This window comes from Condylostylus longicornis, unplaced genomic scaffold (assembly GCF_029603195.1).
Source record: "Condylostylus longicornis isolate FDR11 unplaced genomic scaffold, ASM2960319v2 ptg000091l, whole genome shotgun sequence".
NCBI lineage: Eukaryota > Metazoa > Arthropoda > Insecta > Diptera > Dolichopodidae > Condylostylus > Condylostylus longicornis.
In genome coordinates, this window is record NW_026578059.1 from 524,679 (window position 1) to 540,872 (window position 16,194).

The following is a 16,194-nucleotide window of genomic DNA, read 5'->3' on the forward strand; positions in this document are numbered from 1 at the left end:
AAGAATGTCGGCCGAATTATACCAGGTTAGCAGGAATAATAGAAAGCAAATTTTTATTCAAGAATATTTAAAAACTAAACTCTTTGTTATTTACATTTTTATATACTTTGATACTTTTCTGAAAAATTTAATTTGAACGAAAATAACAGGCGCCTATTGAAAATATAGCAAGCTTAAAATTAAATGACGATAACAAAGAGTTTAGTTTTTAAATATTCTTGAATAAAAATTTGCTTTCTATTATTCCTGCTAACCTGGTATAATTCGGCCGACATTCTTATTTACTTTGATACTTTTCTGAAAAATTTAATTTGAACGAAAATAACAGGCGCCTATTGAAAATATAGCAAGCTTAAAATTAAATGACGATAACAAAGAGTTTAGTTTCCTGCTAACCTGGTATAATTCGGCCGACATTCTTATTTACTTTGATAATTTTCTGAAAAATTTTAATTTGAACGAAAATAACAGGCGTCGCCAAATTAATAAAATAATAAAAAATAGATAGCAAGCAAAAATTATAAAGGAAATAACTTGGATTATTTTAAAATAAAATTATTTATTTTTATAAATTTTTACGGGAGAACTAATTATGAGTAAAGTTTCACAATTTTATTTCAAAACTGATAGATGGAAAGAGAAAGAAAAACAAAATATGTGTGGGATTTGAACATCTGTAGAATTTTTTTTTAATACGGACGACACTATAACTTATATGTATTTGTAATTTCTATTTGAAAACGGAAAGTGCTTAAATTTAAAGGACTCATCAACCGTTTCTCAAAAACGAATAATTTTAAAATAACTGAATTCTTTCAATTTCATTTAAGAGAAATTCATTCATCAAAGCCACTTGAATAGGAATGAAAACCTTGAAAAATGCTAATAAAACACCTACATCGTAATTCAATTATATTATGCTAAGAAATATTGTAATATATTACAATCGAACACGCTTATATTCATACCTCCGGGTAGAATTATTTGTACTTATTCATTTCTTGTGAATGGAAAAATTACATGGGGGCAAAAAATGCATTGCGTATGAAGGGAGTTTTGCTTGTATGCGTCATGCAAATAAGCATGTTCGGCTGCATATATTTTGTTAAATGTATTTTCAACTTAGTCAGTTTTTATTTTATTTATTTTTGTTACAAACTTTATTTTTTTTGGTTTCGTTATTATATTATGTTGTTTCTTTTAAACTTTGTTACCTTTTTTAAAAAAACAGGTGAATTATTTATAAAATAGTTTGTCTAATTCACTTTTTGTTTCCATACATTTTTTTTTTCTTCTCAAACGACAATTCGAGTTATGACATAAATTTCTGGAACCAAAAATGCCGTATCTCAAAGGCTTAGTGTAATGGAATAGAATTGAAATTTTGGCTTACCAAGTGTTTAGTTTCCTGAAATTATTGAATTTTAATTCCTACTAATTATTAATCATTTACACTGCTTAATCTTAACTTAAACTTATGAAAATATTAAAAATTTTTCTATTTTTTATTATCTTTTGTCTTTTATTGTGTAAGTTTTTTTAAATTTCTGAATCTTCCTTTCATTTACAAATTGTTCTCTATTTAATTATCATATAAAACACTTTTTTCAGAATCAACAATCGCCTCAATTTTATTAGGACTGCAATCTTCATCTTCATTATGATTATCATTTTGATTTATAGTAAAATTATTCTCACTAGTTGTATCATCATAATCTTCAACTTCAATAATTGTTAAATTATTTGATGGTTGTTCTTCTTCACCAATTTGAGATATACTCAAAAATTCCCTTTCCTCAAATGATGATAATTTATTTTTTGGATAATTCCATGACTGAATTGTTGCTGTGCCATAAATTTGAAACATAATATAAGTACAGAATGCTATCACAAATGAAAGACCAAAAACCGTACGCCATTGCATGATTGAATTCTTCAAAAATACAAAAAATTAGAGCAAAAAATTTAAGGTTTAATTAAGAAATAAAAATTATAAGGTAAAAAACAAACACAAACTTACCTCATTTGTAACAATAAAACCTGTTATAACAGGTGATAAAAATGATGCAGTCATATGTATTGTTTGAGCAAATGCTAAAACTGGTCCAGCCAAATTTGGTGCAATATCAACAATATTTGCCATGGCGCCAGCATATGCTGCTGGTATTAAAGTAACAGCTATAAACCATATTATAAGTACAATTATAATATTATCATTTATATAACCAATCATTAAAAGCATTAAACCAGGTATTATTTGTGATGTTGCCGTAAATAATTTACGTACATTTGTTAATGACATCCAATTTTTTGTTACAAAATAATCAGCCATATAACAAAATGATACCGATGTTATATATGAAAATAAAAATGGTAAACCACTTAATAAACCATTTGATTGTATACTAAAACCTAATATATTTTTCATATAATTTGGTCCAGACATTATGAATTGATAATGTACCCATATTCTACCAAATGTCGTTATACCAATTGACCATGCTGATAAACTTTTAAATATATTTATCCATGGTACTTTCATTCCATGTGAATTTTTTATTTCATTATTAATATTTTTACTTATATAATTTAATTCAGATTTTGTTATTCTTGGATGTTCTTCTGGTGTATTAAATGCTAAAAAATACCACATAACACACCATAGACAACCAATTGTACCAGTTGTATAAAATACATAACGCCAACCAAAATTTTTTATTATAAATCCACATAGTGGATATGTTAAACCGATTCCAATACTAAAACCTTGAAAACTAGACATAAAACGACTACGTTCAATTTCTGGTATCCAATATCCAACAATTGCATACATAGCTGGCCATGTTAAACCAGAAGCAAAACCTTGTATTGAACGTAAAAATATTACAGCACCATAATGTATATCAGATGCATATGGAATGAATAAACTACATATGGCAGTTGCCAATTGAGACCAACCAAAAACATTTTTCGTACCAAAATACTGTGTTGCAACGCCACCAACAACCTATATATAATAAATCAAATAAAAAAATTTGTATATATATATATATATATATGTATGTAAATAAAATTTATTAATACCTGCGATAAAACATAGCACCAATAAAATGAACCTAAAATAGTAGCTTTTATTGTTGATGACCAATCATATTCACCATAATTTTCATATTCATTTGTATCAATTATTTTTGACATGACTTTAATATCATTATATGTGTCATTATCATTATTACTTCTATAGCTATTATTATTATTATTTAATATATTAGATTCAATAGCTGCTGCGGTTCTTCTTGTTAAATTCAAATATTTTAAATTTTTTTTACTATCATTTTTATATATAACATTGTCATTATTGTTGAAATTTTTATAATTTTCATCATTGTTATCAATTATATTTTCCAATTTCATTAATGTTATATTAGTTTTAATAATATCTTGAAATTTAATTGAATGAGAAGAAGAAGACGAATCCGCCGCAATATTTAAATCATTACTATTTGTTTTAGTTATATTAGCACCATTAATTGCTGTATCTATTGTTGTTGTTGAGAATGTTGATATTCTTGTTGTTGTTTCTGTTACCAAAGTAGTATTATTAGTACGAACCATTGCTAAGAGAGCAAAATTTATATCATTTCTCATCATAAATGATACAAGGAATCCGGACCATGATAAGAAATATAAAACTAAACGTGCAGGTACTTTTTCTAGAATTATATAAGTATACATAAAAAAAAAATAAAAAAGTTTTTTAATTTTAAAATGTATAAAGTTATAAAGAAATCTGATATGATCAGCACATAACCGACCGCAATGTGTTTTGTCTAGTTAAGTGAAAGTGTTACAGAATATTATAAAAATGCCTCTTAAATACTTCTTTCCAATTTTTAGGGCATTAGTAAGCTTTTAATTAACACACCTAGAAAAATGTAAATTTGGCTCTTAGCAAAGTTTCGCTTTGTGTTACCCAAATTCCCTGAAATGCTCGCCAGTTAGTTTCGGTACCGACCAGATTTAAAACATCAAATTTCAAGAAATTCCATGAATTCGTTCCGTAGATATGGTGAAAAATGTGAAATCGGCCCGCTGACCAGTTTTCGAGCCCTGATCTTTTCAAAAAAATTATATGTTCATTGTTTTAATACGAAAAATTTAAATATTAAATTTTAATGAAATCGGTTGATTATATTTCTTTATATACGCAAAATGTATATTCGGCCCGTAGTAAACGTTCAGTTGAGAAGGTTTTGCGGACGATCGAGCAAAGCTTACATATGAAATTTCAAGTAAATCGGTTGAATATTTTCTTCATAATAATCGAAAATGTAAAACAGGCCCGCTAAAAAATGTAGTTCCCGAGGCCTGACATATCCCAAAAGTTGATCAATCTGTGCCATACCGGAAATAAACTTACATATGAAAATCGGTTCAACCGAACTTGAGATACACGTGTACACAGACAGACAGACCGACAGACCATGGAGAAATGTGTTCCCACCAAAAACTCGATATGCAAAATTTGTTGCCATCACATAACCTATCTATTGTATGTTATACACAATGCGATCGATAATAAGAGCACTAAATAAGAAATTTGTATAACAGAAAATATAAGCAAATTTAAATCTTAAATGCATTTATATACAAACGAATATAAATTTATAAAAAAGTATATTTTCTGAAATTGAAAAATACTCACCACTTATATAATTTCGACGTGTTGAATTATTATTAATTACACTTCTACTACTATTATTACAATTGTCATTACCACTACTGCTATCAATACTCGGATTTTTATTTCCAATTATTTTATTATTAGTATGAAAATTTCCATCAACATCACAGTAATCAACAATTTGTTTTGAAGAGGAACGTTGAACCCCTTTTATTTTATGCATTTTCATAATGCGGGCGTGCGCGTATAATTATATTTTATTTGATATTTATTATTAATTAATTAATTACAAAATTTTAACGACAATAAATATTTAAATTTTTTTTATTAATTATTAAAAATTATTATAAATTTTTTATATTATATAATGGATGTAATTTCTTTGTATTGTATATAAGTAATTAATTTTGAATTAAAAAAAAAACCAAATTGAGAATTTCAAAAAAAAAAATTAAAATAAGTAAGTACTTTCGAAAAAACTATAATAACGTATATACGATTTGACAACGGATGAACTAGCACATTTAAGTTAGTTCATATATAAAAAGAAATCGAAAAAAGGAAGAGAGACAGAGAGAGAGATTGCAGAGATAGAGAAAAAGGCGAACCAATTATAATTATCTTAAAAATTTACAGTAAAATTAATCTAGTAAAAATTTCCTGGTTCTGTTATCCTTTTAATTTTCTTTTAAATTAGAAAATAGAAAAAGAAAAAAAACTATTGTATCTTATAAATCCCGTTCCTCTTTTTCAAAGCAGTAAAAAACAAAAAAAAAAATTATTATTAAAAAAAAAAAACTTAAAAAAAAATTATATAAAAATCAAATATAACAGAGCATTTCAAAATAAATTTAAAAAAATATCTTAAATTATATTAAAATTAAATCTAGTTCCAATATAAAATAAACACACATAAAAATAAAATTAAAGAATTTTAATTTGTAAAAGTATAAAAAATATAATATAAAATCTAATGAGATTAAAATTAATGAAAATCAAAAAAATTTCTAATAATCTTAATAATTTCGGTTTTCCAAAAAATCTCTTGTTTATGAAGTATTCGTTTTGTGTTTATTAATTGAAAAGAAACGATGGAAAATATGTATAACAAAAAGGTAAAAGATCTTGATTGTAAAAGAGTGTGTTAGAGATTAGGTGTGTGTTAAACAAAAAAAAAAAAAATAACAATGAGATTTCGAAATCAAAAAATACTCCTGTCAAAATACATACACGCAGAATGGAGTAAAATCCAAAAAAAAAAAAAAAAAAACAAACAGACAGGACATACAGAATCTATCCCGAATAATTAATATAAAATTATAATTGAATTATTTTTGAAACATACCTATGTAGATAGAGATTAGGGGCGACAGACATAAGAACGAAAAATAAACCAAAAATTATTAAAATGTATAAAAGTTACGGACAATATGGAACACGTATATTAACAGAGCCACTTATAATAATCTTAAAAATCTATATAACAGACGACATATATACTTAAAATAAAAAAAAAAAACATATGACCCACTAACAGAGTATACTATAAATTTTTAAAAATAAAATAAATTAAATAAAATTAAAAAAACCAAAACTTTAAGTACGCGCGCACGCGGCAGTAATTTTAAAAAACAAAATCTCTTTTTTTTCTTCTTCTTCCTTTGGAATGTTTTGAATCATTTAAGGTTTATGAAGGTTTTTTTTTTTCAAATTTTTGAATTATTTAAATTATTTTTATATTTAACTATATAAAAATATATTTATATTTTGTTTTTATTGCTTTTTTTTTTAATATTAAATTTTAATTGTTTTTATTAATTTTATTATATTTATGGAATTTTTATATTTTATATTTTAATATTATAGTATAAGATTTTAATGTTTTTTTTTTTTTTTTTGGAATTCTTGAGAAATAAATATTCATTCCCTTTGGTCTTAGTACTTTTGTTATAAATTCTTCTTAATTTCTAATTATTATTATTATTATTACTTTTCTGTTTATTTAAATATTAATATTTTGAATTTATTTATTTAATTAAATATATTTTTTAGAATAATATACGTAATAGTTATATTTAAATTATTTAATTGTGTATATTTAATGTATGTATTATATATTGTTTTTGGTAGCAAATATATATATATATATATATAATTAAAATAATATATTATGTAAAATATTAAAATAAATTGAATATGAAATTGTATACTAGCATATTATCATATTAATCAAAATCTTTACAAGCCATTAATTAATATTATTGTATATAAACATAGTATTATGAATTATTTAACAATTTTCGGATATGATTTTTATTATATTATATAATAAGTAATTATTATTAATTTTATTTATTTATGTTTTATTTAATTAAAAAAAAATTATTAAATTTATTTATATATGCGCATTTTTTTTTATAATTTAACATATATTTTATATTAAAGCTTTACTTAATCCTGAAAAGAAAAAATATATGATGAAATTAAATAAAATATATAAAAGTAGTTTTACACACACATAAAAAAAAAATAAAACACAAAAAAAAATGTTCAAAAGTTTGTATTACAGGGTGCTGATCATTTAAGTGTACTGCTATATATCACACTGCTTAAGCTTTTATGAGAAGGTAATAATTTTGTGTAAAGACGATCTTCAGAGATCAACAGGTTTCGAGTTTATGCAAATGCTTAAAATCGATTTTGACTGATTTTATTTATCATCCCGAAATTTATGCAATATTTTTCGTAAAAAGTAATTTTAAAACAATTTAATAGACTGTTATTTTTAAGAAAGCAGTATTTTTACTTGTTCGGTCGACAATTGAACTTTTTTTTTTTAAATTATTTCAGATAAAATATTTATTTTATTTATTTTAGGACATACACCAACCTTTCCTGAAAATATTTTTAGGAATATAATACTTATGACAATCAGGTATTCCACTACAGTTATTAAATTTATACATATAGTAACTATCCAGTTTTTCTTCTTTGAATTCTTCTTTTTTTTTTCTCTGACTTTTTTTTTTGTCAATATCTTTTTGATATAAAAAAATCACCTGCAATTATAAAAAAAAAATATCTTTGATGACAATAAGTTTAAAATTTTAATTGCAACAAATTAGTAAATAAATTAATAAAATAATATTTTTTTACATTACATATTAATATGTGTATTGTTGTGGTGGGAGACAAAGCCGAAAATTCATAAAACCTATACGCCGCTGTTATTTGTTTGTTGACCGTGTCAACTTTGTGGTACCCGTACGAATTTGTTGTACTATGTGCGAATAAATATGTCATAGCTGACTATGGGACTGAATATGACTTTAAGTTGCCATATTAATTTATGCAAAATTTCAGTACTGTGTTTTCAATATTTTCTAAGATATAACCGAATAACTTTAGAAGTTGTATGGCAGCTACCAGAAGCAGCTAAAAAAGTGCAACAACTTTGATCAAACACATTGACCCTACTATATTTGCTTCTGCGAAATTTCAATACCACAGCATTTATAGTTTTTAAGATATAGTCAAGATATTTGGTGTTGTATCTCAACTACCCGAACCAGTACCCTGGTCATATCCAATTTAATGAGGTTTCCGTCATTTACTATGATGAATCGTTTGTGAAAATTTGATGAAATTATCTCAATTAGTTTTTGAGTTACCGTTGGGACGGTCAAAGTCAATGTACCCTTCGAACATACGTTCGTACTGGTATAATCGATTAATTGAAAAGAGTGAAATCATAAAGTGAAAAGGATTGGTCCAACATAGTTGACAACACTATAAAATCAAAACTATATTCGAAACTTATAAAAGTTGTATATGGCTTTTTACGGCGGCTTCCCAACTAAATACTGAAAAAAACTGTGCATATCTAAAGTAGTCATAAACCATTTCGGATAAAGTTTATGTCTGTTCTGTTTATAAAAAATATCTAAATTAATAAATATTTACAGTTTTATTATAAATTAAATTAATTAAAATTAATTAATATTTAGTACAGTTTTGATTAAACGGCGGCGGAGTTACGGTCTTCCGGTCCTCACAAGTTACTTGAGTTCATCAAGATGGTGGGTTTCGAGCGTGTGTTACAGGTCATGTCTCGCAATCGGAAGGGAGAGGTCGCACAATAGATTCTTATACGTGGTCGCGGTGCACTGTTACCCTTGTTGTATAAATCTACAAATCTAGTGAAGTTTTAGTTTTTATTACTTTTTTATAAGAATATAATAAATAGTGATGCATTTACATCGAAAGTTTGAACATATTATTCTATATTGTTTTAATTTCATATTCAAAAATCACCACTTTAAGATTGTAATTTATGAATAAAATGAAAACATCAGAAAATTCACAAGAATACAACACCTTTAAAATTTTAAATTATCATTATGGACGGAATTTAATTTTCAGAATTAATTTTAGTAAGCATAAAATCAGACAAGAACAAAAAGAGAGAAAGTTAAAAGGAAAATCTTACGGGATGAAAGGCATTATTTCTTTATAATCTTCCAGAAAATAGTTTAAGCACATTTTATTTCAAATGTAAAATTATGAAATATATAAAATGAATGAGCTATATATTTTCCTTATATTTGCAAATATAAATATTTTGAATAAGTTTTACTGGAATGAGGAATAGAGGAAAATGTTATTCAGTTCTCATTCTAGCGCATGTAAACAAAAAAAAACACATATTCTAAAAATTTCGAGTTTTGAAAAAAAAAATTCTAAAAAAAAAACAAAAATTCTCACCATGATGATCTTTATCTCGAAAACTATGGTTCAAATCAAATTGATTGTAAGACTGTAAAATAAGTCCCTGATACAAAGTTGCTCTATGTTGTACGGTTCCGAAATTATAAGCATTTATTTACATGCAGGAAAAATCTGATTCTTTTTTTTTCAACAGACTGTAGCTCGAAAACTAGTAAATCTGCACCCACCCACCCATACAATTTTTTGCTAGAAATTCATCAAAGAATCATCTCTGAAATTATTTACCCCCTTATACAAAAGAAGCAGAGAAGAACTTTTATTGTAAGTTTTATTTAAAATATAGTTCTATATTTAGAGCCGGCGATTTACAAATCATATACGATGAATGAAGGGTTAGTGAAAATTTAGTAATTTAGTAAAACTTAAAAAACAAATATAATTTCAAAAAGAATATAAAACTTACCTTAATATTCTAATTAAAAAAGTGCAGTTTCAGTAATGTTGTAATAAAACCTCCGTATACTTAGTAAAATTTTTGAGTCAATTCATTTTTTTTTGGAAAATTTTTTAAAATACGCGGTTTGAACTTTTTCAAAGTCTTTGCTTCTAAAAAATTAGTTTTTTTTTTCCACTCACACTTTTAACAACTCTTTAATGTTATATAAGTAAATCGTTAATAGTTTTTTTAATATTTTAAAAGAGACATGATGATTTTGTATAATAGTAAATATTTTCATAAAATATAAAATAGATTTGTGCAAATAATTTTAAAATATTTAATTTTTTATCTTTTATATTAACACTATTATAAAATGTTGATTTAGTTTCAGATGATGATGATGTTGATAATGATGATGATAATAACGGTGATTCTGTTGCGGTTACTGTTACTATTGCGGCAATTATTATTTTAATCAAATTTGAAATAATTTTTTTAACAATTTTTATTACAATTAAAAGTACTTTTGAATCGCTTGAATTACACATTGTTACTAAATATTTGTATTTTTTTCTTTACTCTATTATTTTATTTTAAATTTTTTTATCTATATGTATGTGTATATTTGAATTATTTTTTTTATATAATATTATTGAACCTATAATATTGAAAAAAAAAAAACAAAAAATAAAAAAAATTTATATATGTACAAATATAATGTATCTACATACTTAATATATAAAACGCATATTAAAAAAAAAAATAAAGGAAAAAAAAATTCTAAATCAAATAAAATAAAATTTGATGTGAACAGCACATAGCCGACTGCCGCATTTTTTAAAATGGTTGCATAAGATTTATGAAAATTTTCTTGAGATAGTTTAAATTGTTAAATTTTATGAAAACCGATCGGAGCAAGAGCGTCACCGCAGCCATTCGCGATTTATTTTTTATCTGCCTTTAATATCCCTGTTCCAAGAATATAAAGGTATAAAAAATATAGAAATTAACGACTTTTTAATATTAATAACTTTATAATGTTGGAAAAGTCCTGGTTTGCTGACGACACCTGATTTCCTTGAAAAATTAAATGGCTTTTTAGTTTTTGTAAGACGAAGCTTATATATATATATATATAAATTTTGAATCTGTTTGAATATTTTCTGAGAAATGATCAAAAAAAGATAAAATCTGTCCAGATAGCAAAGGATTTAGTTGTCGAAGACTGACATATCCCAAAAAGTTAATTATAAGAAGATGACGTTTCTTATCTAATAATAAACTCAGATATATTTTCATGAAAGTCGATTCAAACGATCTTAATATATACTGATCTGGCCAATCAGACAGACAGACTGTCAGACATCTCTCTGTTTTTCGAATTCGTGGTGCAGCCAGAGAAACTTTGCAAAAAAATATGGGTGAAATATAAAGCTCAGCAAGACAGTATCTACATATAATTTGTAATGTTAACCTCCCTGAAACAATATAAGGATATGTATTTTTTTTTCCACTTAATCAAATATTTTTAAAAATTATCATAACATATCTGTAATTTATATTCAATATTGAGTAATTTATGTTTAATTGCAAATTTTTTATTCCAATTAAATCAATAATGCAATATAATCCCAATTTAATCATCATCTAATATCTCGATTATTGTTAGCCTTATGTAATGTATATATATATATATATATGTAATGCGACTACTATTGTTTCTGAATTTTAAAAATTTATATATTTACTTAATAATTTATTAGTCTTATTTAAAAGTAAAAATTAAAACTTTAAGAATTAATTTTTTTACTACAGAGTAAATCCATATACATATAGATAATCAATTAACAGTTTGTTTGACACATGCTTATAAACAATAAAATAATACATACTTATATAAGGGTATTTCGCATAGATATATTGAATATAATATTCTTCACTTACATACACTTAGTAGTGACAGTGCAGTGGATGACATGTGAAAGAATTTTAATTTTTCAAATGACAATCATCTGCTATTATAAGAAATTATTGATCGTATATGACTCCGATGTTGTAATCAATCACTTCACTTTAATTGGTTAGAGAAATTGTATAACTTGCAAATTTAATGCTGTTCTGTATGTGAAATTTATACAGAAATGTAAAATTTTAATATACACTTAATAATTTAAATATTATAATATTACAACATAAAACTCCTTAAGGATATCTACCGGAATGTAACTACTTCTCTCAACTAAACTCAACTAAAATATTAATTATGGTCTATATAGGTATAGAGAGTCTTGCATATCATGTTTTTTTTTTGTTTTAAATATAAAAGTATTCATTCCATTCATTATAGTATGATTATTAAATATCTTCATATTAAAACTTCGCTTAAATCTTACCATACCATTCCACCCCCATTGAAAACAATTACTCTATCTTTAGTAACATAGCATTTCTATATTATATCTTTAGTATTATACGCTGTAATATCGTTATAATTCAAATGAAATCAAATTTCCGTGAATGGATCTATTATGCATTCAAATCGAAATCTTAAAACTTTAATAACTTTTGTTATAGTCGAATTACCATTAAATTGTTACTTAAGTATAACATGTTAATTATTTATTACAATATGTATTTTTTAAATTAGAATGTTATAAGTACCTTTTAGTAGATAGAATGAAAAAATTATTAGATTATATATAGAGAAAACAATTAATTTTTAATAATAATCATTAACAATATGATTATAAAAATGCATCGTAATAGAATTGTTAAATGTCATACTTAATGAAATACCCAAAACTGCATAATTATAGGAAAATTTTCCACAATGCACGATTTACAACTATCATAATGTTAATAAAATATTTTAAAACTTGAACTTGACTTTGGAGAATAATTTTAGTTTTTCTTTTATATGTATATATATATGCCTGGTGCTAATTGTAACTTGACACATTCTATGATTACATTAATACCCAATGATTAGTAATTAATACCCAATATATGAAAACAACAAATTCAAAATTTCTTGCGATATCTAGGCCTAAGAGTATCACGACCACCCTTACTGATAGAACAAGGGATTAAATAATAGAAGAATTCGAATTCATACAATAATACATTAATGTAAGTAATATAGGATCAATTCTGTGAAACTTACGTACCATGAGATTACGTATTAACTGCTACGTTCCATGATATAGCGAACAATCATATATAATCCCACAAATCTCAGATTAAATAGCTCTGGAATTCATCTAGAAAAACATCATACTTTCTCTGTTTTGAACCTCTTTTATCTGAATTTTACTTAAACCTATTAGAGTTTTCGGTTACCAAACTATACAAATCTAATCTTCAATCATAAATCTATAATCTTCAACTGTTGTCTCGAATTATACTCTAGGTTGGTATGGTTCAATTGGTAATAGATATTGTGTAGTTTTCTATTTATATTATCAATCACAATAACAAATGTTTATTGATAAACATTAACTGGATTATTAATGTTGTACATTATTCTGTTTTAAATACGTGTGTGGTGCTTCATGTGATAAATTATAACTGAAATAATGGCATACCGTTATATATTTATATAATTAGTTTTATATACGTACATTTTAACATTCTAAATTTTTTTTTATAATTTCAGAAACTGGTCTATGTTTTCTTTTTTATTTTTTTGATTTTTTGTTATAAATATAGTATAATTAAAAGTCGTGTTAAATTATATATGTACAGTAACAATAAGAAAAAAAAAGATTGAATAGCAGAAAAACAAAATCAATAAATTTTAATTTTTTTTAATTATTCTTATAATTATTTTAATTATTATTCTTGTATTTTTCTGTTTCTCTTATTCTTTTTATTGTTTTAATTAAAATTTTGTTGTTATAAAATAAATTAGAAATTGCAATTTCACAAAAAACAAATCTTGCAAAAAAAATATTCATAACGTCATCACTTTTTTTTATAATAAAATAAGTGGTAAATTATTGGTTCTAAAACTTTTTTAATTTTTAATTTAGATTTAGATTAATTTAGATGATAAGATGGTATTTTTACTCTACACGATGTGTTAAAAACAATATAGGCAGGTATATAACTACTAGACATCTTTACATTGAAAATAGTATACCACATTTTTTTTCTGGATCTGTTTGGGTTTGCCTAAAATCTTCAATAGTTTTACTAGAGCAGTATATAATACTATTTCTTGAATTCGTCATCACACTGATTTAAGTTATTTTTTTTTACGAAAATTAAAATTATTGTTACTTTGATTACAAATCGAACTTTGTGTTGTTTTTTTTAATTTTTGATTTTTTGAAAAAAGATTGCACTTTCCTTCGGACTAGCATATGGGATTTTCGACTTAAACATTCCTTCGACTTCCATATAGGGCTCCCTAATTTGCAAACAACAAGCTGCGATGCGTTGAAAAAATCTAATAGTTGCATTTTCGATCGAAAACATGCGTCTTTTAGCTTTGCTAATTACTAAATTCTTAATTATTCCTATAATATTCAAATAAGTTATTAAAATTCATAGATACTACAATAGTTCGAGCTATCGATGGAAATTTGTGTTGAAATACCTGCCAATGTTGAATTGAAGCTCATTTGAAAATTACAGCTGTGTAAAATTAGCTAAATCAACAATTATTGTTTCTCTTTATCCAAGAAAAACAAAATAGGTACCTACCTACTTAGATTATTGTATAATTAGTTAGGTTAAGTATCTAGTACCTTACCTTCTTAAGTAATTTTATCATCCAATTATATTTAATACAAAATTAAGGACCATGTATATATACAAAGTCAAATTTCTTAAAAGTCAATAGTGTTCGAAATATTTTAGTTTCCTATTCCTTATTATAGTGGCTTTTACACATATTGTCACCTTATAAGAATTGTCACCGTTTACATTCAACTTGCTTTTATGCATATGGATAACTACCTACATATAGATAACGTTTTAAACCACTATGTTATACATTTGTAATAAATAATATTGAATGTGGATTCACCTATCTACATATATACATATCTTAAAATAAAGTACGAAAGCAATATAATTTTTTTTAAAAGTATAATATTGGTTTAAACTGTCTTAATATTAAAATTTTTATAAAAATTAAGGTTTTATATCACCTATGTACTTTCATATATACATACGTATGTACACATGTACATATGATGAACCTATGACTCAACTGACTCAACAAAAAACAAAAAGGCAATACAATTATGGCAATTATAATGATGATATATGCATGCTATACAATTTAAAATACTGTTTTTGATATTGAATTATATAGATGCAAATAATAAGTAAATATGATTAAAATATATACATATATATATATATATATATATATATATATATATTTTAAGGTAGGCACATATGTTTGTGTGTAGATACTTTCCGCAATATTAACTAATTGTAGTATAAAACGTATACAAAACAATTATAGCAATTTTATATGTAATTTCACAAAATTGTGGCACCTTCCTAATTCTATATGACATTGTCACTCATTATAGCCGATAATTTTATTGCAATATTGTAAATAAATTTGAATTGGACCTACTGCTTTAGATTTGAATTGTATCAGAAATAGTCGTCAGCAAAACCATATGTGTATGTAGGTAGAAAATTATTATTTCACTTGTGATATCATCCGGCATTTTTTTTATCCTTATTCAAAATTCATACAGGTACCATGTCCAATAAAAAAAAAAAAAAATAAAAATTCTAATCAAAATTAAGTATCCCACCTCGTTTTTTCTTCTTCAAGACTTTTGTAATTTGTGAAAATTTTAATGGAAAATTAAAATATTTAAAAACCATTGGAAAAATTGGCTCACCAATATTAGAAATTTTACCGCCTTTTTTTTGTTATTTAACAAAAGTTTTGCATATTTGCATTGCTTTCAATTTGATTATTTTTATTTCTTTAACATCTGTTTTTTTTTATATTCTGTCTATCTTTTGTTTTTCTTTTTTTATTATTGTCACCTCAAATAATAGAACTTCATGATCACCAATTAAATTATTTTTTTTTAATATTTAAAAAATTATGCATTTTTCTTTAATATTTTTTACAAAAAGTTAGAAAACCTCACGGCACAACGTTCTTTTCATTATTTATTATTTAACTTTTTCGTAAATACTATTTTAATTTCACCAGACCGGCGGCAACGGCGGCAACGACTAGCGTTTTTATTAAGACACTAACACCATTCAAATTTTTGTCAAAGATATAAAATTCTGCTTTTTTTTTTAACATATAAAGCAAGAATGAAAACAAAAAAACTACATTTGCAACTACAGAATG

General features: G+C 24.5%; 1 protein-coding gene and 1 long non-coding RNA gene across 2 annotated transcripts; both read right to left on the reverse strand.

Annotated features, from left to right (window-relative positions):
- Window positions 1-1,497: 1,497 nt before the first annotated feature.
- On the reverse strand, window positions 1,498-6,562 carry LOC129613719 (sialin). The gene is made up of 4 exons (XM_055527903.1): window positions 4,706-6,562; window positions 3,085-3,713; window positions 2,021-3,007; window positions 1,498-1,933 (listed from the first exon to the last, which is right to left on the reverse strand). The coding sequence occupies exons 1-4, from the start codon at window positions 4,911-4,913 to the stop codon at window positions 1,583-1,585; spliced, it is 2,175 nt and encodes a 724-aa protein (XP_055383878.1). The 5' UTR covers window positions 4,914-6,562; the 3' UTR covers window positions 1,498-1,582.
- Window positions 6,563-6,827: 265 nt separating this feature from the next.
- Window positions 6,828-9,968, reverse strand: LOC129613762 (uncharacterized). The gene is made up of 3 exons (XR_008697330.1): window positions 9,876-9,968; window positions 7,575-7,743; window positions 6,828-7,141 (listed from the first exon to the last, which is right to left on the reverse strand). It is a non-coding gene; the product is annotated as an uncharacterized LOC129613762 (long non-coding RNA).
- Between the last annotated feature and the right edge of the window lie 6,226 nt (window positions 9,969-16,194).

Bases quoted from the DNA above. Each gene is read 5' to 3' on its own strand.
- LOC129613719 (XM_055527903.1), bottom strand. From the start codon at position 4,913: ATGAAAATGCATAAAATAAAAGGGGTTCAACGTTCCTCTTCAAAACAA. The intron at 3,714-4,705 runs GTGAGTATTTTT...ATATAATTCTAG, and splicing joins ACGTCGAAATTATATAAGTG to AAAAAGTACCTGCACGTTTA. The intron at 3,008-3,084 runs GTATTAATAAAT...TATTATATATAG, and splicing joins GGTGCTATGTTTTATCGCAG to GTTGTTGGTGGCGTTGCAAC.